Source organism: Sturnus vulgaris, chromosome 3, assembly GCF_052056855.1.
Source record: "Sturnus vulgaris isolate bStuVul1 chromosome 3, bStuVul1.hap1, whole genome shotgun sequence".
In the NCBI taxonomy this organism is placed as follows: Eukaryota; Metazoa; Chordata; class Aves; order Passeriformes; family Sturnidae; genus Sturnus; species Sturnus vulgaris.
Window position 1 is genome coordinate 112,708,464 of NC_142245.1, and position 20,357 is coordinate 112,728,820.

Sequence of the window (20,357 nt, forward strand, 5' to 3'; positions counted from 1 at the left end):
ACAACCCAGTTCTATTCTAGAGTGTCCAGCCCTGCAGGAGCCACCACACATTTGTCTTTATTGTGTCCTGGCACATCGATTTCCATAGCTTTTGTTAATTTATCAACACAGAGCTGTGCTTTATTTGCTTCCTTCAAGAGCCTCCCAGCAATGTCTTTACAACTGATTTAATTAGCATCCTCTTCACTGTATCCTCCGAGTCATTAATGAAAATATTGAGGAGTATTGGACCAAGAATGGCTCCCTGAGGGGCTGGTAATTCTATTTTGAATGTATTTAATATGCCTGGTGACAATAGATTTTGTATTTCTACTGGTTTTTGTTGCACCTTGTAATAATGCTGAAACCATCAAGGCTCTTAATAACGTTTGAAATGCACAACAAAGGTGCTTCAATCTGAGACTCACAAATCTCACTCAAATTATAAAGGGAAGCGAGTTACAAAAATGTAAAGGCAAAACATTCAAATGTTATATTTTACAGGGAAAGATTATTTTTTTCCCTTTAATCTCCAAATGAAGTTCCAGGCCTGTAGCAGAATACCAAATGTTGGTTTAGGGTGGCTGCAGTGTTTTTTATGTGTACAGCTGTTCTTCCACTGGTATAAGTAGACACATCTGCTCATTAGCAACACAATGTCATTTCTAGTGTCTAATTTTAATTATTTGCAGATGATAGATTCCTTATGCAATGTCTAAAAAAAGTACAGGCCTTCAAAGCTGGGGAGAAATAAATATCCCCTCTGCAAGCAAACTGGGTCAGCACAACGAAAAGCAGATATTAATCTGGAGAATTCCTGTATCAGCACCAAGGCTAAATGCCAGCGTGTTTGGAAGGTCACAGGGAGGAGAAATGGCTCCTACATTTCTTCTTTATCATGGATGCACAAGACATATGGGCTGAGAGATGTTCTGAACAAGTCTGGCAGGTGATGGGTTTGTTGTAGGACAGATGGTCCTCAACTGCTGGAAAAACATCAGCCCTGCTTACATTTCCTGCACAAACACAGGCAAGATAAGGACTTGTCCCTGACAGGAAAGGGGGAATGAGATGCCTTTCAATGACTTTGGTTCTCTGGGTATTCACAAAGGATTAACAAGGCTGGAGAGGAAATTCCAGAAGTCCCTGAGCAGCAGTGGCCACAGGTTTGTCCTTTCACCCTGTGGTCAGAGATTGACCAGAACTGTGGAGTCCTGGCTTCCTCTCTGCCACTGACTCAAAAATCCAAACAGAAAGACAGAAGGAATGAAAAATGTTGGGATTTGTGGACAGCAGGCACTCACCACAGGGAATTGTAGTTGTACCTGAGTTGTTTTCTGTGGGCTGGGAATGACTGGGTTCTTTTGAGGAATGTGGGGAGCAGAACTACCCAAACAAGCATCTGGTTTGGACTGTGCTCAGGAATAAACAGATCTGAAGAAGGCAAGTGGATTTTTCATTTCTCCCAAACACATTTTCACAGAATCACAGAATAGTTTGGGTTCAACAGGACCTTAAAGAGTATCTTGTTCCATCTCCTGCCATGGACAGGGACACCTTCCACTAGACCAGGCTGCTCTAAAAAGAAATTAATTTTGTTGTCTGCTTGACTTTTATACAGACCATGAAAGTAAGAAGGAGCCCTTCTTTAAAGTCACCTTGAACTGGCTGAAATCTCTGACAGATAAAGGGCTTCACCCACACACGGGTCAGGAGAATTCCATGATTAAAGTCCTTTAGAGGACTCACGTTTGCACCATGCCAAACACTCCTCTGGTATCAGACTGATTTTTCCAAAGCTCTGGAGAAAAAGTTTCTGATACCCCAGAAAGAGCAGCCAAACTTCCTGACCTGATCCAATATGACACATTCCTCCCCAACCAGGAGCACAATGGGGTTTGGAATTGGCTCAGGCATTGCAGGTCAGTGCTGATGCCAGAAGGGTGATCCCACCAGCATTCCTGCTCCTGGCAATTTAAATCCTGGCTGGAATCACTTCCATTCATGCAGGGTTAATTTTCAGCCTGAGCAGAGAACTTTGTGATTTCCAGAGTCAACACAAAGAGTTTGTATCTGGTTGAAAGGTCGGGTAGAGAGGAGAAAATCACCCTTTACCCTAACAGGAAAGTCAAATATTACTTTACAGAAATTGCCACACTACAGAAGATGCACAAAACTGATGGGTTGAAAGTCTAAGTCCCTCTATACAGGCAGCAAGAAGGTGCCAGCAGGATCACGGTCAGGGTGCAACTTTAAGTGGACAGTCAGGCTTAGAGTCTAAAAAAATCTGGAAAGCTCTGAGGACGGCCACATAAAAAAAAAAAAAAAACAAACAAGCAATACGCTTTGCCCTACACCTCTGCAAACATTAAAAAATAAAATTATATTCAATGATTCTTTTGCAGTATTTTTGGCATATCCCATTCATCCCTCTTTTCTGTATCAATGACAAAGAAACAACATCTCAAGCACTTATAGAGCCATCCAGAGCAATCCTCTCATAGATCAGCTCATTCCTGGGAGAGCAGGAATGCTGAGCAGGGCACTGGAGGCTGAGCAGAGATGACAGCCATATGTCACTTGGCAGAAGTCAGGGGGTTGTTTGTTGCTTTTTCTGTCTCCCAATTCTAATGAATTATAAAACAGAGCCTAAATTAACAGTCAGGAGGACTTTGTCAGGGCCCCACACTTCAGAGATGCTCATTGGGGAGGGTCTCTTTCAACTGTTTGATTTGATCAAAGGTTCCTGCTTTTCAATTGACTTCTGTGCACTCCAGAGCTTCCCTAAACAAGAGCCAGGCTCCTTCCCAGGGACAATTTGAATCCCAGTGAGGTGTCACTCTCTTCTAAAGGACAACTGCTTGGAAAACAGGAGTTTTTGAATATTAATACACTCATACAATGATGAATGATGGGCCTGCCAGTCTGTACTCTTCAGTAACTTGGTACCAACTAAGCTGATACTGAAAGGTCTTAATCTGCCACAGAATGTACAAATTTGATGTTTAATGACATCAGAACAATAAAACAAGTCGATTATCTCTGCTGGGGGTAGAAGGGGTGAAATGGTGTTACCCCAAATTCTGGAAAAAGATAAAACACACTGAGCTTTTTCATTTTTGAATGAGTTGTACTCAAGAAGTTCAGCACTTGCTGTATGAGACACTGGATTCATCCAAAGACTGTGCTGAATTTAATGAATAAGGAATCCTCTCATTTATCTTCTTAGCCAAAATCTTCTCATGGGCAGACTGAGCCCTGCATTCCCACAAGGCTGCCTGAATAAAACTCACACTAAGTGCACACAGCTCAGCCTCAAAGGAGAAAACCATTGTAGGTCAGAGATGTAACTCTGACTTTCAGTGTCTTTACATAAAGCCACATTTCCCACAGCCAGCTAAAAACAGGGAATAGGTACAAATCAAAGCAAAGAAACAATCCCAACTTAGAGACCTTTTACCATCCCTACCTCACAAAACAGAAATTTGACATTGGGACCTTGTGGTTCAGGTTTTTCTCAAATCAAGAAATATGAATGAGGTGTGAAGAGCTTTGCAAAATTCTTGGACCGAGATCAGAACAACAATATCACAGAATCATTTAGGTTGAAAAGGACCTCCAAGACTTCCAAGATTAAGGCAAATCTCCACCTTGTCACCAGCCCAGAGCATTGAGTGCCACATCCAGTTCCAGTGTTCCTTGGGCACTTCCAAGGATGGAGACTCCAATAGGAAGGGGAGAGCCCTTTCCAAAGCTTGACAGCCCCTTCCATGAAGGAATTCCTCCTGGTGTCCAGCCTGCCCTGGTGGAGCATTAAGGAACCATAAAAATACCCAGGTAAAGCAACCTGTGCAAGGCTGGGGCGTGCAAAGTCTTCTGAGAGCAATTCCATCTTTTCCAGGGTAAAGTGATGCTTTCACTTTTGGTGAATTATTATGGAAGAATCACGTGGAAATTCCATTGATCCAAGCTTAGATGAAGGTTTGGGAGTGTTTCCACCAAGCACTGCCATGCCACACAGATGTCTGGGACAGTTGTGAAGGACTCGGGTGTCTCCACAGCTCGGTGTCACATGGAGACAGGAGCTCGTTCCCAGAAGGAATTCAGCCACATTAGCATGGCCTCCTGCCTGGGCTAATTAGGTGATGCTTCCCAGCTGCCAGAAATCCAAGAGTGAATCCCACATCTGCCACATGCAGCCTTCTTCTGAAAGCACAGACTGGAACGGTGCTGAACCTCAGTTGTATGAGGATATGAAGACATAATGTCATGATTTTACTTTGGTTTAGAGCCAGAAAGAATCATAAATTCAGCTGATGAGTTTATCTGACCTGTTATCACAACTACTACACTTCATCCACATATCAGTGTGCCCAGATAATGAACTTCAGCCATCCTAAGCCCTGGAGTCCTTCAGGCACTTCACTGTTCTCTGTAGGCCACAGGCTGAGCCCAACCACTGCCAAAGCCAAGACTACAGACATGGCAGAAGATTGATTAGGTGGGTGCTGTCCACTTTCAGCAGAAATCCATTTCTTATACCTGGAAGATGAAGAATCATAAATTCCTGCCTGTCAGCTCCCAGCTCTGCAATCAGGATGAATCCAAACATATGAGTAAGGCACGTGGACCAATTGTCCTGATGTATCAAAAAAAAACCCAGTTCATAAGAGTCATGGAAACCCAGAGCAGTTTGGGTTGGATCTTCAAAACCATCTCATTCCACCCCCTGCCATGGCAGGGACACCTTCCACTATCCCAGGTTGCTCCAGACTCCATCCAACCTGGCCTTGGACACTTCCAGGGATCCAGGAGCAGCCACAGCTTGTCTGGGAAACTTCATCCCACCCTCACAGCCAAGAATTCCTTGCCAATATCCCATCTAAACCTACTCCCTTTTCAGTTTGAAGCCATCCTTCTTTTCCTGTCACTCCAGGCCCTTGTAAATATTCCTCTCCATCTTTCCTGTGGGCTCCCTGTGGGTACTGGAAGGCCTCAGTGATGTCACCCTGAAGATTCAAAAGAAGCCACCCTCTGGTGATGGCCAATTTCTGATAAACCAAAGGCAAAAAAAAAGAGCAAGAAAAAGAACTAAAACCAAAAACCGGTAGGACAGGAAGAAAAACTCTTTCATCAACTCTACAAGAAAACAAGGAAGGCCCAGCAGCGTGATTTGAGCGTGGAGATTGTCTTAGAATCACACAAACCTGGCATGGTTTTGAAAAGACCTTAAAGATCACCTCATTCCAACCCTCTGCCATAGGGAGGGGTCTGTCTCAATGCAGAGCTCCGAGTTTTTGCAGATGAATTATCCTGAACACAGCCCTGAGGGAGGGGGCTGGAAAGGGAGGCTCATAAATCAACAGCACGGGCCACTGCCCTCGACACATTCACAGGATTCCTTCTCCTGACTGGAATCAAGCCCCTCTTTTAAAATGATGGATTATCCCCTCTGAAAGACTGGAAAGGATGGAGAAAGACTCCAATGTTTAATTACACTGAGGGATGGGAAGCTCTTTCATTCCACGGTGGAACTTTCCAAATTTCAGCTCCCAGCTCCTGGAGCTTGTTCCAGTTTATCAGGGTCAGGTGCTCCACCTGTGATGAGGTCTCTGCAAGGATGATTGATCCTGCAATCACTGAATATCCTGAGTTGGAAGAGACCCACCAGGATCATTGATCCAATTCCTTGGGGTTCTCCCAGGACACCCCAACAATCCCACCCTGTCCCTGAGAACATTGTCCAAACAATCCTGCAGTTCTGGTAGCCCTCAGGGCCATGACCACTCCCTGGGGAGCTGTTCCAGTGCCTGACACCCTCTAAAAGAAGAATATTTTCCTGATATCCAACCCAACATCCCCTGGCACGGTGTTCTCTCTCTTTAATGTGTCTATCCCAGCACTGGGGCATTTTTCTGGGCTCTATACCCCTTTTTTTCCTCCCTCTTCAAATCCCCAGCAATATTTCCACAGATCCCTGGGATGGCAACAGAGGAACTGCACAAAATGTTCTGATTTCCTGGCCCTGCAGGCAGAAAATTCCTGACTCAAGCCCTTTCCATACAGGCAGAAGTTGCAATAACCACTTTGGGAAGACACTTATCCACAATAGTCCCTGGATCCCTCTTTGAGTTTCCCTTCCCGGGATGGCATCACATTTTGGAGGTATCATCTGCAATTTTTTTGTCTCCAGATGCTGTAACAAGTGGCATAATTACGATGGCTGTTCAAATATTGAAATGAGTTCCTTGTGTGCAGCGTTTCTGGGAGATGGGAGAAGGGATGAGGTTTATTGGAACTCTATAAACATGCAAAATGTTTTCTGCACACAGTTTCCCATTTCTGTTTGCACAGATGTGGGTCGTGTCAGCACAAAACCTCTGCCAAGAAGGATAAATTAAATCCAAAGGTTTGGATAAGGCAGATAGGTAGAATGATCCACTCGTGCCTCTGCACATCTCTAACCTGTTTTTTGCTCCCTTTTTCTAATCACAAATATACTCACTACCAGGTTGTGATGAAGGAAAAAGCATAGAAATGAAATTAAAATAAAATCAGATGAAATAAAATAAAGCAAAATTAAATAAAAATTAAAAATAAGGTGAAGGAAAGGAAAGGAAAGGAAAGGAAAGGAAAGGAAAGGAAAGGAAAGGAAAGGAAAGGAAAGGAAAGGAAAGGAAAGGAAAGGAAAGGAAAGGAAAGGAAAGGAAAGGAAAGGAAAGGAAAGGAAAGGAAAGGAAAGGAAAGGAAAGGAAAGGAAAGGAAAGGAAAGGAAAGGAAAGGAAAGGAAAGGAAATTTTAACAAAATAAAATAAAGCAAAATAAAATTAAATAAAGCAAAATAAAACAACATTTAAAAAATAAGGTAAAGTAGAATGGAATAGAATAGACTAATAGAAATTTTGAAGATGCAAAGAAATACGCTCTAATTGAAGAGACAAAAGAAATTACAGAATAAATTGTCATAATCAAAGTTGAAGAGAATTTTCCATTGTCTCCCGTGCCACTCTGTGGGAATTTTCCCAGCCCAGGCAGCTGTAAGGGAGGAGGGGCACTCGGAGCTCCTGTGCTCCCATTCTCCCTCTCCCTCTCTTTCTCTGTCAATAAATGTCTGCAATCATATTCCTGAGCTCCAGTGTGATTTCAAGGTTCATCTCTTCCATGCAGCTCAAACACTAATTATCCCAGCTGTAATTAGTAAGATAATTAAATACTGGCTCGCTCATCACTCTACCTTGTGTCGGGTCATGATTCTCCCAGAAGACCTTGAGCAGTTGCTCAAAGCTGATGTTTTGTGGCTCAAACACCACCCGGACGGCCTCGGTGTGCCCAGTTCTGCCTGCAAATTCAAAATAAAAATCCCATTTTAGCAGTGAAAATTAGCCAGGGCACACTCAGGGTTTTGTCTCTGCGATCCCAAGCACGGTCCTTTGATTTTGTTTCATGTTTTCCTAAAAATGCTTTGATTTAGCACCATTTATACGTGACCTTTTTTGCACAATGTTTTATTTTATGTCAACTCTATTAAATCTGTTTGTTCAGACAGGGCCATTTGAAATAAAGTATGCAGAGAGACAGAGAAGGGAAGGGAAGGGAAGGGAAGGGAAGGGAAGGGAAGGGAAGGGAAGAGAAGAGAAGAGAAGAGAAGAGAAGAGAAGAGAAGAGAAGAGAAGAGAAGAGAAGAGAAGAGAAGAGAAGAGAAGAGAAGAGAAGAGAAGAGAAGAGAAGAGAAGAGAAGAGAAGAGAAGAGAAGAGAAGAAGAGAAGGTGATGTTATTACAGCAGTTTGTTAGCTTAAAGGAGAAAAAATTAATAATTCTAACAAATATATAACTGAAAACTAACAAAATGTTTTAAATATTGTAAATAGAGGATCAAAATAAGAAAACTTTTATGTCTAAGTTGTCTTGACTGGGTTTTGTTTCCATGGAGATATGGATAATATCATTGATTATGAAATAAATATCATATTATAATTAAAATAAAATACATTAAACACCAATAATATTGATGATGATAAAAACAAATGTCAAGGGTGTATTTACATAAGTTCACACAAATAATTCCAAACTGTTTCACAATATCCAACAGGCTCAAAAGTGTCAAAGAAAGCCTGGCTGAACTTTAAATTTTATGACAGAACTAATACAAGGAAGATTAGCAGATGTTACAGCACTTTAAAAACCATTATTCCTATTTTTCAGTTACACTTTGGACAGATTTTTTTCAGTTCTGATGTGTTTATGACTCACAATATCATTGAAAGATCAAACTTCTGAAGGATCTGGTCACATAATTCACTTAAATTTTAATAAATAGTGATATTGAGTGCTCAGACTTCTCAGGTGAGAGTCCGCTGCACAAAATGCATTTTATGTTTTGTATATGTTTTATATTTCATAATTTTAAAATTAAACATTTTTGTTGTCATTACCTATTCATAGATGGGGAAAAAAATCCTGTCCTTCAATTAAATCCTAAGTAAATATCTGAAAGATAAACTGGATCTGCCTTTTGCTGGGGACATTTTAAGCTCTTTGATCACATTAGGGAGGTTTTCATTTAATTTACACCAGCACAAATTCCAGATTTATTCCTCTGATTTCAACAGAATTAAGGAATTCCACACAGGGTGAATCTGGGCCAGTGATGGCTCCTGAATGAGCTGTCACCAAACAAGAAAAATCAGATTCTGTGAGTAACTGAGGAGGGTTCAGTAGAGACATGAGGAGAAATTTGAATGGAAACGAAATAGAGAAAAATAAAAAGGATGCTGGGAAATATTAAAGAGCCACGATGGGACAAAGTGTGACAGTATTTTATCAGTTAATGGGGCACCTGAAACAAAAATTAAACGAGGCACAGAGGGCTGGGCCAGCTGATAAAAGGGATTTAAAAGACCGGGATTAAATTTAGTCTGGAATGCAGAGGAGTAAAGGAGGACACATCTGGGATATCTGTGGTCTAGATTTGATAAAATCAAATTGTTCCCTATCTCAATGTAACAAAGATCTGCTCAGTGAGGTGAAAGGAGAATATCCAGGTTTTCCTGGGAGCTGGAGTGCAGCCAGGTCCCCCTGTCCTGCAGGATGTCCCCAGCTGTGACCCAATTCCTCTCTGCCTTTTCCAGTCCAGGGAAGCACCTCATTACCTGAAGCCAAATTCGGATGGTGGGAAGCAGGAAGGATCATCCATTCAGCATAATAAAAATTCAGGTTAGAGATAATTGGCTTAATAATGAAATGAAATGGTCTTCAGCAAGAACTGACAGCAAGCTTAGGCCAGGGATGGAATTTATTCCAGATTTCGTGGTTGGATGTTAGGAAAAAGATTTTTAAGGAAAGGGTGATAAAAAGGACTGGATGTGGCACTCAGTGCCATGCTTTAGTTGAGGTGTTAGAGCTGGCTTGGACTCCATGATCTTGAAGATCTCTTCCAGCCCAGTGATTCTGTGACTCTGTGTGTGAGTGCACAACTAAAGTGAGATTAAACAGTGGCTTCTGACTTTGGTATTCTTATTTTTTGTAAGCCAACATGATTCTTATGAAATGTTTTTATCACTCAGGAGCAAATTACTTGTCTAAGATGAACAGGTTTAGATCACAGGAAAGTTTCCTAAAGAACTTAAAAACAACAGAGGCTTTACCTTTCCTCCTGACTGAAGCAGCAATTACACCCTGTCAACACTGCCTGCTCCTGCTAATCCAGAAGTTCAAAGGATCAGCCTCCTTTTTTCCCCAGGATAAGGAAATAATGGTGCTCCTCTGAGAACTATAGCCTGACCTCATGAAAAATATCCTCAGATGTGTGGCTAAGAGACTGTTAGAATAGATTTAAAATCAATATTCAGCCTCAGGGGAAAAGAAAGGAAGTAATGCTGCTGGTCCTACCAGATTCACCTCTCATTTTCCTCAAAGCCTTTCCACAATACAGTGGATTTTCTTTCTGCTGTGGCTATTCCTAATAACAATCTTGGCATTGGTGACTTTTTGCATTAGGCTTAAATCTATGAAAACAGAATAATCCCATTTTGTCTGTGTCTCACACACTTAGTAAATCCAATGTCAAAAGAACACAGCATCAACCCAGCTCACTACTCCTCTGTATGGTGAAAAAAAAAAAACAATTGAAATATTTCTGATCAAACCTTTCTTTGTAAGAGTTCTTCAAATGGAGAGGCAGTAATCAAAGAGGAACAATAACCCCAGTTGTTCTCCAAAAACCCACGTGTCTTTAACGAGGAATTCAGCAGCCTGACACTGAGGAGCTGCAAGGATTCCAAATGATCAGTGGGTGATGTGATTCTCTCAGTGACATCCAGCTCTTCACCTTAGTGCCTCCTTCAGAATTCCCCCTGAAATGTCCATTTATATTGTCACAGAGTCCCAGTGCCCTCAGTTCACCCACTGCTTTTAATTAGCAAACCTTTAATATCCCACAGCAAAATTTTGAACAAGGATGAACATTTCTAGACCCCTCAACGTCTGGATCACTTTTTAAAAAAATAATTTATGGAATTATAAATATAATTCCTTGTGCTGTTCTCTGTACAAACAGAAACCCTTTCTTTATCAGATTTCCAGTGCTGGGGCTCGGTTCCTTCAGCTCTGGAAGGGTTTTAACCATGGAAGAAGCTCCCTGCAGATGGGAAGACTTTATTACACCGAGGCACAGAGGGCTGAGTGCCAAGAGCAGATTGTCTGTTTATCCTGGATCCATTTCCCACTTAGAAAACACGGCCTCTCCCGGGGGATTAACTCGTTCCGAGGGGATTCCAACCCTGGCAAAAAAAAAACCATCCCTGCAAAGAGCAGGAGAAAAAGACATCTGAGTGACACCTTTTCAATTCCTTTCCTTCCTATGGGCATTTAGACTCTCACCTTCTTAATCGTGTCCCAGGTGAGTGCCCAAGCCGAGGGATTAGTGATGAGAACTCTTTTTTTTTTTTTTTTTAACTGGCTGGATCCAGGGAGCGTTTAATTATCTGCAGCAAAGTGGAGCAGCTTTCCCAGGGCTGGCTGGAGAGCTCCTGGCCTGGGAGTGTCCCAGCAGCCACGTGGCTTTCACCTGCCTCAGGTGAATTTAATTCTACAACGCAAAAATTCCAAAACTGCTCCCTCCTGCCTCGATTCTGCAGTAAAAAAAAAGGACCTGGCTCTTTTGAGAAATAAGGTCCTGACTCCAGTAAATCACAGAATCTCTCAGTAGTTTGGGTTGGAAGGGAACACAAAGGTTTTGTTCTGTTTATTTGTACTCAGGTTTATTTAACAGCTCTTTGTTACAAGAATGGCCCAGAGTCTGAGGAACAACTTATATTTATATATCCATTTATAAATCCATTATAGCTCCTGCTCCCAGTGTGTTCCATAAAGAGCAGATAATGACTTCTCACACATTTTCAAAGAGTTCTCAGAAAATAATTCCCTCTTTTCTCACCTCTTCCAGGAATCCCTGAACTGCCCCACTGCTTGTCACACCAGCAACAGAACCTCTTTGGGATCCCAGAATGGTTTGGGTGGGAAGGGACTTTAAAAATCATCCAGTCCCAACTCCTGCCATGGGCAGGGACAATTTCCACTATCCCAGGTTGTTCCAAGCCCCATCCAGCCTGGCCTTGGACACTTCCAGGGATCCAGGGGCAGCCACAGCTTCTCTGGGCACCCTGTGCCAGGGCCATGATGCCAATGTGGAATGTTAAGAAATAAAACCAAACTTCAGCACTCACTGATTTGGGAGTTAAACCAAACTCTGTTATCCAAAATCATGGCCCAAATTGAAAACACAAAATACTACCAAAAAAAAAAAAAAAAAACCCTCATGGGAAGGTCTTTAGAGCATCTCTTTTTCCAAACCAGCCTGGGAATTTTTATTAAGTCGTGGTTATTGCTACCAAAATTTCCAGCACTTTCCTATTTGTTAAATAAACAAACCAAAGGTTCAGCACTAAAATACTGAGGGCCCACATTTTGGGTGTCCCCTTCCCTTTACATTTTTACCTTCAAATCAGTGAGGATGAGAAGAATGGAAATAATCTCAGATTCACAGATTGTTAAGAAGAGTCCATTAAAATATTTTTATTTGAATTCCTGCCCAACACTGAAAGAATTTAATGGAACAGACCTTTATTTTGTACTTCCACACTGGTACTAACATGTGGCTAATTTATTTTACCTCCTACTTTATATTTTAAAGCACTTTAATGACTTTACCAGCACTGAACTAGGAGATAATACTTGGTTTATTAACCACTGCGAATTTCTGCTTTAGAAAATAACATTCTTTAACTTCTCTGTGTGATCCACACTCTTTTTTTATCCAGTTTTATCAAAACATGTCAATCCTCTACAGCAAGAAGCCAATTTATCACTATGGGCCAGCCAATCCTGCAGTTCTAAATCAAATAAATTGTCCATAAATTCTAGAAAATTCCAGAAACTTCTGCCTGGACCACAGAAAATCAAGTATTTTCTAATACCTACACAAAGTAGCTCATACAGCAGTTACAGTGTGGTGCCTCTGAAGAGAAAATGTAATTAAATTTTATTTATTTGGTTTATTAGAGGACAGGTGAATCACCCAATAAATGAAAATTTAAAGATAAGAAAATTTGCTGATAAAACAATGAACTGCTAATTCTGCTGCCTTCTAGAATAATTTCAATTTTTACCCATTAAAAACAAAACTAAGAGAATAAAATTGCCAGTAAAAAATGGGGTTGAACATGCTGTTATTGTTTTGGGTTTTTTTCCACAGAAATGCTCACATTTTTCAGTAAACTACTTGAATGAAATTTTAAAAGATTGGGGGTTTTCACAAAAAAAATTGGGTTTTTTTTTAAAAATCTACCAAACAAAAGTACTAAATGAACCTGCTTCTTATTTGCAAGTATTTAAAATTTCTGTGGCAGAGCTGTAAAAATTTTCACTGTTGTTTGCTAAAATCCTGTCTGTCCTTTAGCAGCAAAATGGGTTTGACAAACAGAGTATTGATTGGTTTTGCTGAACAGAATATCTGGAAGCAAGACTGCTGCTATAAACCCCTTTTATTTGTAAAATGGCTGTACATTGAACAGCCAATAAAAGGGGGAAAAATAAATTCTATAAACCTGTAGGAACAAAAGGAGATGGCAAAACTTTCCTTGTTCACTGTACTTATTATAGGTCGTGTTTTTACAGGCTGAATGTCCACACTATAAGCCCTTAAAATGGGATTATTTTAAACTCCCTCTGGCCTGGTCCTGTGGGTCAGATGCTGTTCCCAGTTGGAATGTGCTCCTAGAAAAGATATTCTGGTTTAATTTCAGCTAAGTGAAGGAAAAATGTCAAAGATGGGTTTATAATTAACAGCATGGTCCTATAGAATACAAGTCTTGTCAGCCAAACTCCATTTCATCCTCCCATGAAATTACAAGTCTGGCTGTAATAAATGTGAGATGTAATAGCATAGATGGAACTTAGGCTTTATTAATGCATTTGACTTATTACTTCACGACTGATTAAAAAATTAACACTCCCCCATATCGATAGTGCACGTGTTAAGTGGATTAAGAATTGCCTAAATGACATCTGTAAAAAAAAAAAAAAGAAAATTGTCCAAAGGGAACAAGGCTTGAATGGCAGCATTTTTATCTGTCCTCTGCAGAGACTGCTACACAGCCTGTTGCTCTTAAAGCCCTTCATCAGGAATTTGAAAGAAATATAAAGTCTCAATTTATAAATTCTGTGGATAACTCAGATGAGGAGCTGATGGGATGGCCTTACCAAGTCATTTCTTGCTGCAGTGGGGCCACTCAATCAAAAATGTATTAAAGTCAGAGGTAAAAACTGTGATGAAGGGAAAAAGGGACACACGTGGTACCTGCAAATGGGGAGCAACCTTTGAGGTAAGGGCAAGGGTGAAAATAAACATGGAATTTCACTGCAATAAAAGGAAATGGGGACTGAATTGAGATGTCAAAGAGAAAAGGGGTTTTAAGAAGAGCTCTGGTGAGATCAATCCTGGCATTAATAAATCCTGAAAATTCATTTCAGTGACAGCCACCAAGTGCCAGATGAGTTTACCTTCCCAGAAAAAAAAAAAAAACCCTGGAGGTTTTTAAGGAGATCATCAAGGAGATGAGCATGGCCTCAGGAAGGGGATGCAAAAAAAGCCTTTGAGAAAGCAATGGAAAGGCAGATCAAGAGTCAGTGGTAGGGATGGAAACACGAGAATTCCAAATGGAAAATGGTTTTTAGAGATGGATATGGAAAATAGACCCTACTCAGCTGCACCACTGGATCTTGGGCTGCTCCTCTAAACCCATGTCCCACAAAGCACCTCTCCATTTCCTGACATCTTCAAACCAAACCAGATTTCCTTCTTGGAGAGACACTTCAGTCAAATATCAGCTAAACTTAAAGGAAAAAGTGATAGGTCTTGATAAAACAGAAACACAATGAACCATAATGATCTATAATATAAAAATGTCAGGTTAAATTATGCAGGGAGCTCTTACCAGCCTTAAAGGCTGGGAATAGAGGAGTGGATTTTCCCTTTTTCCTTTGTTCATTTGGCTTTAACGAAGCTTTTCTGTGCCAAACTCATCTGTGGAAAGAATTGGGACTTTTGAGTTATCTTCTTTTCATCATGGTTTATGAGGAAGACTCTGACCCAACTAAAAGTTCTGTATCATTTTTATATAGTGGAGTTGAAATCTTTTAGCAATGGAGTTGGGGACAGAAAAAAATTCCATATTCTCACATCAAAAAAATTATCATTTTAAGGCCACATTTAACCCTTAATTGACACATCCAATGGATGGAATCTTTACACTCCAATAAATTGCATTTCCTGACAAATGGGTTATGCAAAGATATTCCCTGGAAGTTGGATGGGGCTTGGATCCCAGAGAAGCTGTGGCTGCCCCTGGATCCCTGGAAGTGTCCAAGGCCAGGCTGGATGGGGCTTGGAGCAACCTGGGATAGTGGGAGGTGTCCCTGCCCATGGCTGGGGTGGGACTGGATGATCTTTCAGGTCCCTTCCAACCCAAACCACTCTGTGATTTCATGCTTTAAATTATCACATTTCAGGAAAGATTTAGTGACCAACAATTTCAGATTCTGTGTTTGGGCAGAATTCAGACTTGAACTGCTCAGCTTAGGTTCCTGTTGGGTATTTTGGACTGAAGGAATTGTTTCCTCAGGGGAAATCATGAAATCACAGAATGGTTTGGGTGGGAAGGGACCTTAAACTCATCCAGTGCCACCCCCTGCCATGGGCAGGGACACCTTCCACTATCCCAGGTTGATCCAAGCCCCATCCAACCTTGGACACTTCCAGGGATCCAGGGGCAGCCACAGCTTCTCTGGGCACCCTGTGCCAGGACCTCACCACCCTCCCAGGGAACAATTCCTTCCCAATATCCCATCCATCCCTTCCTCAATAGCCCAGATATTGAGTTTTACCCATTTTCTTCAACTGTGACTCATTCTGAAGGAGGTAAATGGAAAACAAGAATTCCCCTTTGGATGGAAAGGGAATGATATCCCAGTACACAGCTGGAGCAGAAGACCCAAATCTTCAGAAAAGAATTTTAAAAAATGATTTATTGCCAAAAATGGATATAATGTCCCAAACCAAAGCAATACTGGGGGTCTGCTCTGGTATAGAAAAAGCTTAGATTTGAAAGTTAATAATAAATGCATAAACAACACATCTGGATCTAATAACCCAAGTTCAATCTATAAAGGGAATTGTTTTAGTGTCAATATAACAGAAAACATGATTGATTTTTTTTTCCTTACAAGTTTACAGCTTTTAGCTCCAAAGCCTCTGTGCCACTGTTATGCAACACGAAGAATTTCCTTAAATAAATGAGTGTAAATGGAGAGCAAAGAATAATAGGAATGTGAGGAGCTTTGAAAAGGGATAAATGGATGTAAATATAATACCTGGGGATATCTATTAATAGCAAGCTGGAAAATATTAACTAATCTGGATTTTAAAAACCAAGAAATGAGAGTAAGATACTCTAATATTTAATATTTTCCATTAGAACTACAAAAAATTGTGGTTTTCTCCTTGTCTCTCTAGAGTGAATCCAGTAAGAGATTAGTGGGTAAGAGATACTCAGAGGAGATCTCTGAATAAAAGGTTTGGTTTCTGAAATGTGACAGTTCTGACTCTTTCTGAAGCTGGAAACCACCAAAGAGCTTAGAAAAAAAAATATTTAGATGTTAATACCTGAAAACTGTAGACCAGAATGCCAAAAAATAGAGGATAAATTTCTGTATTTGTACTCTGAACGCTTCTCCCTCATAGCTGATTTTTATTAAACTACTCTGACAGTTCTATTATAAACATAAATAAGATTGGGATCATTGTTTCCCTTCTGATTTCCCCAAAACAAATCTGCAAAAAGCAATACAGGCAACCTGGTTTCACCAGAGAGCACCAAAGTGCAAAGAGAAGGTAACAAAGCAAAGTTTGTGATGACAAACAGGCACTCAGAGGGCAAAAAGGGAGCTAGGATGAAAATTCAGAATTAATTTGTGCTAGACAAATACTTCTAAATCCATCAAAATTAATAAAAGAATTCTAGAAAGTTCTAAAAATGCCCAAGCAACTATTTGCTGAAAAAGTCTTTAGCAAAACTATTAAAGAGATTCAAAAGATAAAATTTTGACAATTTATATATCTAGAACAGCCATAAGACATATAATTAATTACAATTATATTTAATCATTTCATTTACAGTACTTTCCCTCAAAGAGCTTTAGAAATGCTGCTATTTCTTTTAATTATAAATTACAGCCATTGCCCCTCTTCAAATGATATTCCTGCAAGGTTATTGAAGAAGGGGGCTAAAAATTTGCCCAGTAGAGATATTAAAAATTGTAAGAGAGATATTAAAAATTGAAGTAAGGTCAGAAACTGGGAAATCAGGAATTTGCAGTCTTGGGTGCATGGTACAAATGTCTGCAAAGAGCAACAAAGGAGAGTTCAAATCACAAAAGGTGACAAAATTGGTTGTCTGGTTGATAAAAAGACATTTAAACCCCTGAAAAGTCTGTTAATCAAAAGAGTTTGGAGGCAGAAAATCATCCTGGGAATTCATTTTCACTTCAGCTCCTTGATTGTAACTTTATTTTTCCCAGCCACCCTCACAAAGGGCCCCGAGGGAGAAGAATTTTGCTCCATGCCCAGCATCATCAGAGGCTCTACTCCAGAATATCCCATCGCTGATTGTGGAGAGGGGAATTCCTCATTCCTGGAATCTGAGCACAAACCCCCACTTTAGTGATGAGAAGAATTTTCTTAGAGAATTGTGAAAAACACACCCCACAAAGGCCATTAACCACAGAACCAGATCAAACACCAGCTGAGAGACTTCTACAGCTGCACGACCCAGGTCTGAAACCAGGCTTAAAAAACAAAGAGGAGCAGATCAATCATTGGCCTTTAATAAATCTTTACAGATATTTCTCCCTTTTTTTTTTTTTTTTTTTCTGGCCAACCTTTTAGACATTATTAATTCTCAATTTTAATGAATGGCTCCACCAAAGCTTAACCTCAAGAAGTCACGTAAAATGAATTATTACGATGATTAATTATGCTGGGATAAGCCAATAAGAGCAGCCTTTATTTCAGCCACTAATGCAATTAATTAAAATTAATTCCAGTAAACAGTGCAGTGCTACTCACACAAAACAAAAAGTATTTTTGCTTTTTTTTCTTCTGCTATAATGTAAATATCATCATTCACATTAGACCAGTAAAAGCATTTACCTCCAGTTTAAGCCTAATGAACATTCATTGGTTTTGATTATCCATTATTTCTGTTCAACCAGACCCAAATCAAGGGTTTTCAGCTATGGGTCACTTGTATCCTTTTTATATTCCCATTTAAAGGAGATGATTTCAGCAAAGCAAAGAAAGGATTTTTAATTCAATAGAAACCAGTATTCCTTGATATTTACTCATCCAAAAAGGAATGACCAAATTGGATGCTCAAGAGTATTCAGAAGACAATGAGAAAAAAAAGAACTACTGTTAATTTATTTTAAAAAACCCAAAACTGAGGGAATTAATATATGGAAATAAAATGGATCACTGTGCTCTCATTTATGGATTTGTACATCCCTAAGACTTGGAGAATTGTTGGAATTTAGGAACAACTCTGGCAAAACGAGGGCCACAAATTTCCTTTCTCACAGCTACCATTTCTTGGAGATTTTTTTTCTCATATTGAAATAAACTCTGGTTTTTCTGCACTGGAAGATCCTGTGGCCAAAAGCTGAGGTTACATAAAACCAACCTGGAATAAAATGCAGTTTTGTAATGCTGAGAGAGAAATGCTTAACATTATTTCTCTTCTTAGAATATCTGGAGTCACAGAAGAGTTTGGGTTGGAAGGGAGAATAAAAATTATCCAGTTCCACCCCTGCCATGAGCAGGGACAACTTCCACTATCCCAGGCTGATCCAGCCTGGCCTTGGACAATTCCAGGGATCCAGGGGCAGCCACAGCTTCTCTGGGCACCCTGTGCCAGTGACCACCCTCAAAGCCAGGAATTCCTTCCCAATATCCCATCCATCCCTGCCCTCTGGCAGTGGAAGCCATTCCCTGTGTCCTGTCCCTCCATCCCTTGTCCCCAGTCCCTCTCCAGCTCTCCTGGAGCCCCTTTAGGCTCTGCAAGGGGCTCTGAGCTCTCCCTGGATCCTTCTCTTCTCCAGGTGAGCACCCCCAGCTCTCCCAGCCTGGCTCCAGAGCAGAGGGGCTCCAGCCTCTCCGTGGCCTCCTCTGGATTCATTCCAGCAACTCCACATTTTCTTCCCTCAGCGGGGATAGACATCCCAGCGAGTGACAATGGCCACATCCCACAACGTGGAAGGCTCAAACAGGACTTTTGGAGAACTTCTATCCCAGGGGCAGAGTCCTGCAGTGCAGCCCCTCTGTCACCTCCAGCCTGGAGCTGTTCCTGAACTGGCCTGATGGGCTGATGGGTGTTGGAGATGGTCCTGCTGCCCATGAGAGCTTGGAGTAAAGACTTCCAACCCCAATTTCCAACATCCTACTCCTTGACTCTGATTATGGTCATAAATCACAGCTCATTCTCATCATTCTCCATTTCAAAGCAGAGATTACTTTTAAGTGAACCGGACCAGTCTGAACATACCAAGGAACTCTGGCATCTTAATTACCTTTAGCAGAACTCAGGACTGACTTGACTTGCAAATACACAGCACTGGGAGCTGTCCCAGGTCCTGGGATTAGATCCCTTCAATGTTCCCAAATCCTGGGATTAGATCTCTTCAATGTTCCCAAATCCTGGGATTAGATCCCTTCAATGTTCCCAGGCACTGGGATTAGATCTCTTCAATGTTCCCAGGCACTGGGATTAGATCTTTTCAGTTGTCAGTAGTTGGAATGGTCCCTGCATGGTATTGGACCATCCTGTAAATGCTTCTCTCCCTCCACACGTTGTGTCCAAGGCCAGGTTGGATGGGGCTTGGAGCAGTCTGGGATAGTGAGAGGTGTCCCATGGCAGGGGGTGGAATGAGATGAGATGAGCTTTAAGATCCATTCCCTCCCAAACCATTGTGAGATTTTGGGATTCTGTCATTCTATTCAATGATTTTCTTTTTTTTTTTTATTCCATGATTCCACATATAAACTTGTGCAGATGTAATTCCTGAGCTGGGAAATAAATCAGGACAAACATGAACTCTCCCCACAAATGGGGTTTAAATGTGTGAGGGATGTCCCCCCCTTTATTATGGGTCGTACAAGAGCTCTCACACACTCCTCCAGCACCTAGAATAGTTCTAGGATCAGAAATGGATGTGTGCAAATAATAACAAATTCTCCTCTGTTATATTTTATCTCTTCCTAAGCCTTCCAGAAGTCCCAGCTCCACTATGGCCTGGACCAGCTGCTGTGAGTCACATGAAAGACTCTCCTTTACAAATCTTGTACATTAAATGCAGACTTAAAGATGGGATTAAAAATAAAAATAATACAAAAGAAACCCCACCAACTTCCATTTAGCAAGCTTATAATAAAAATTAAAAGATACTAATAAATACTGTGCTTATAAGCTGGTCTAAATCTATCCAAAATGCCCCGCAGTGAAGTCTTACATCAGTTATTATTGAAACATTAAATGCTTTTCTTCCAGGCTTCCAGCAATCAATTTAACTTTCAGTCATCTTGTCCCCATATGTGCTGCTCCTGTTGATGAAATGGCTATTAATAAAGGAATAGATGGCTATGAATTAAAGCAAGCTCTACTTAATCACATTAATCCAGAGTATGTTAAAGGCTTCAATTTTCTAAATAATTTTGGGCTTAATGCCTCTGAGATGGGCAGACTGCTCTATTGATGCAGCATCTGGTCCA

General features: G+C 40.8%; 1 protein-coding gene across 2 annotated transcripts in view; it reads right to left on the minus strand.

The window, feature by feature from the left end:
• MSRA (methionine sulfoxide reductase A) overlaps window positions 1-20,357 on the minus strand; it is a 230,480-nt gene that overhangs the window by 90,533 nt on the left and 119,590 nt on the right. For both annotated transcript variants that reach the window (XM_088162566.1, XM_088162567.1), the window contains exon 4: window positions 7,214-7,318. In XM_088162566.1, coding sequence (XP_088018692.1) covers window positions 7,214-7,318 — 105 coding nt within the window. The remainder of the gene's footprint in view (window positions 1-7,213; window positions 7,319-20,357) is intronic.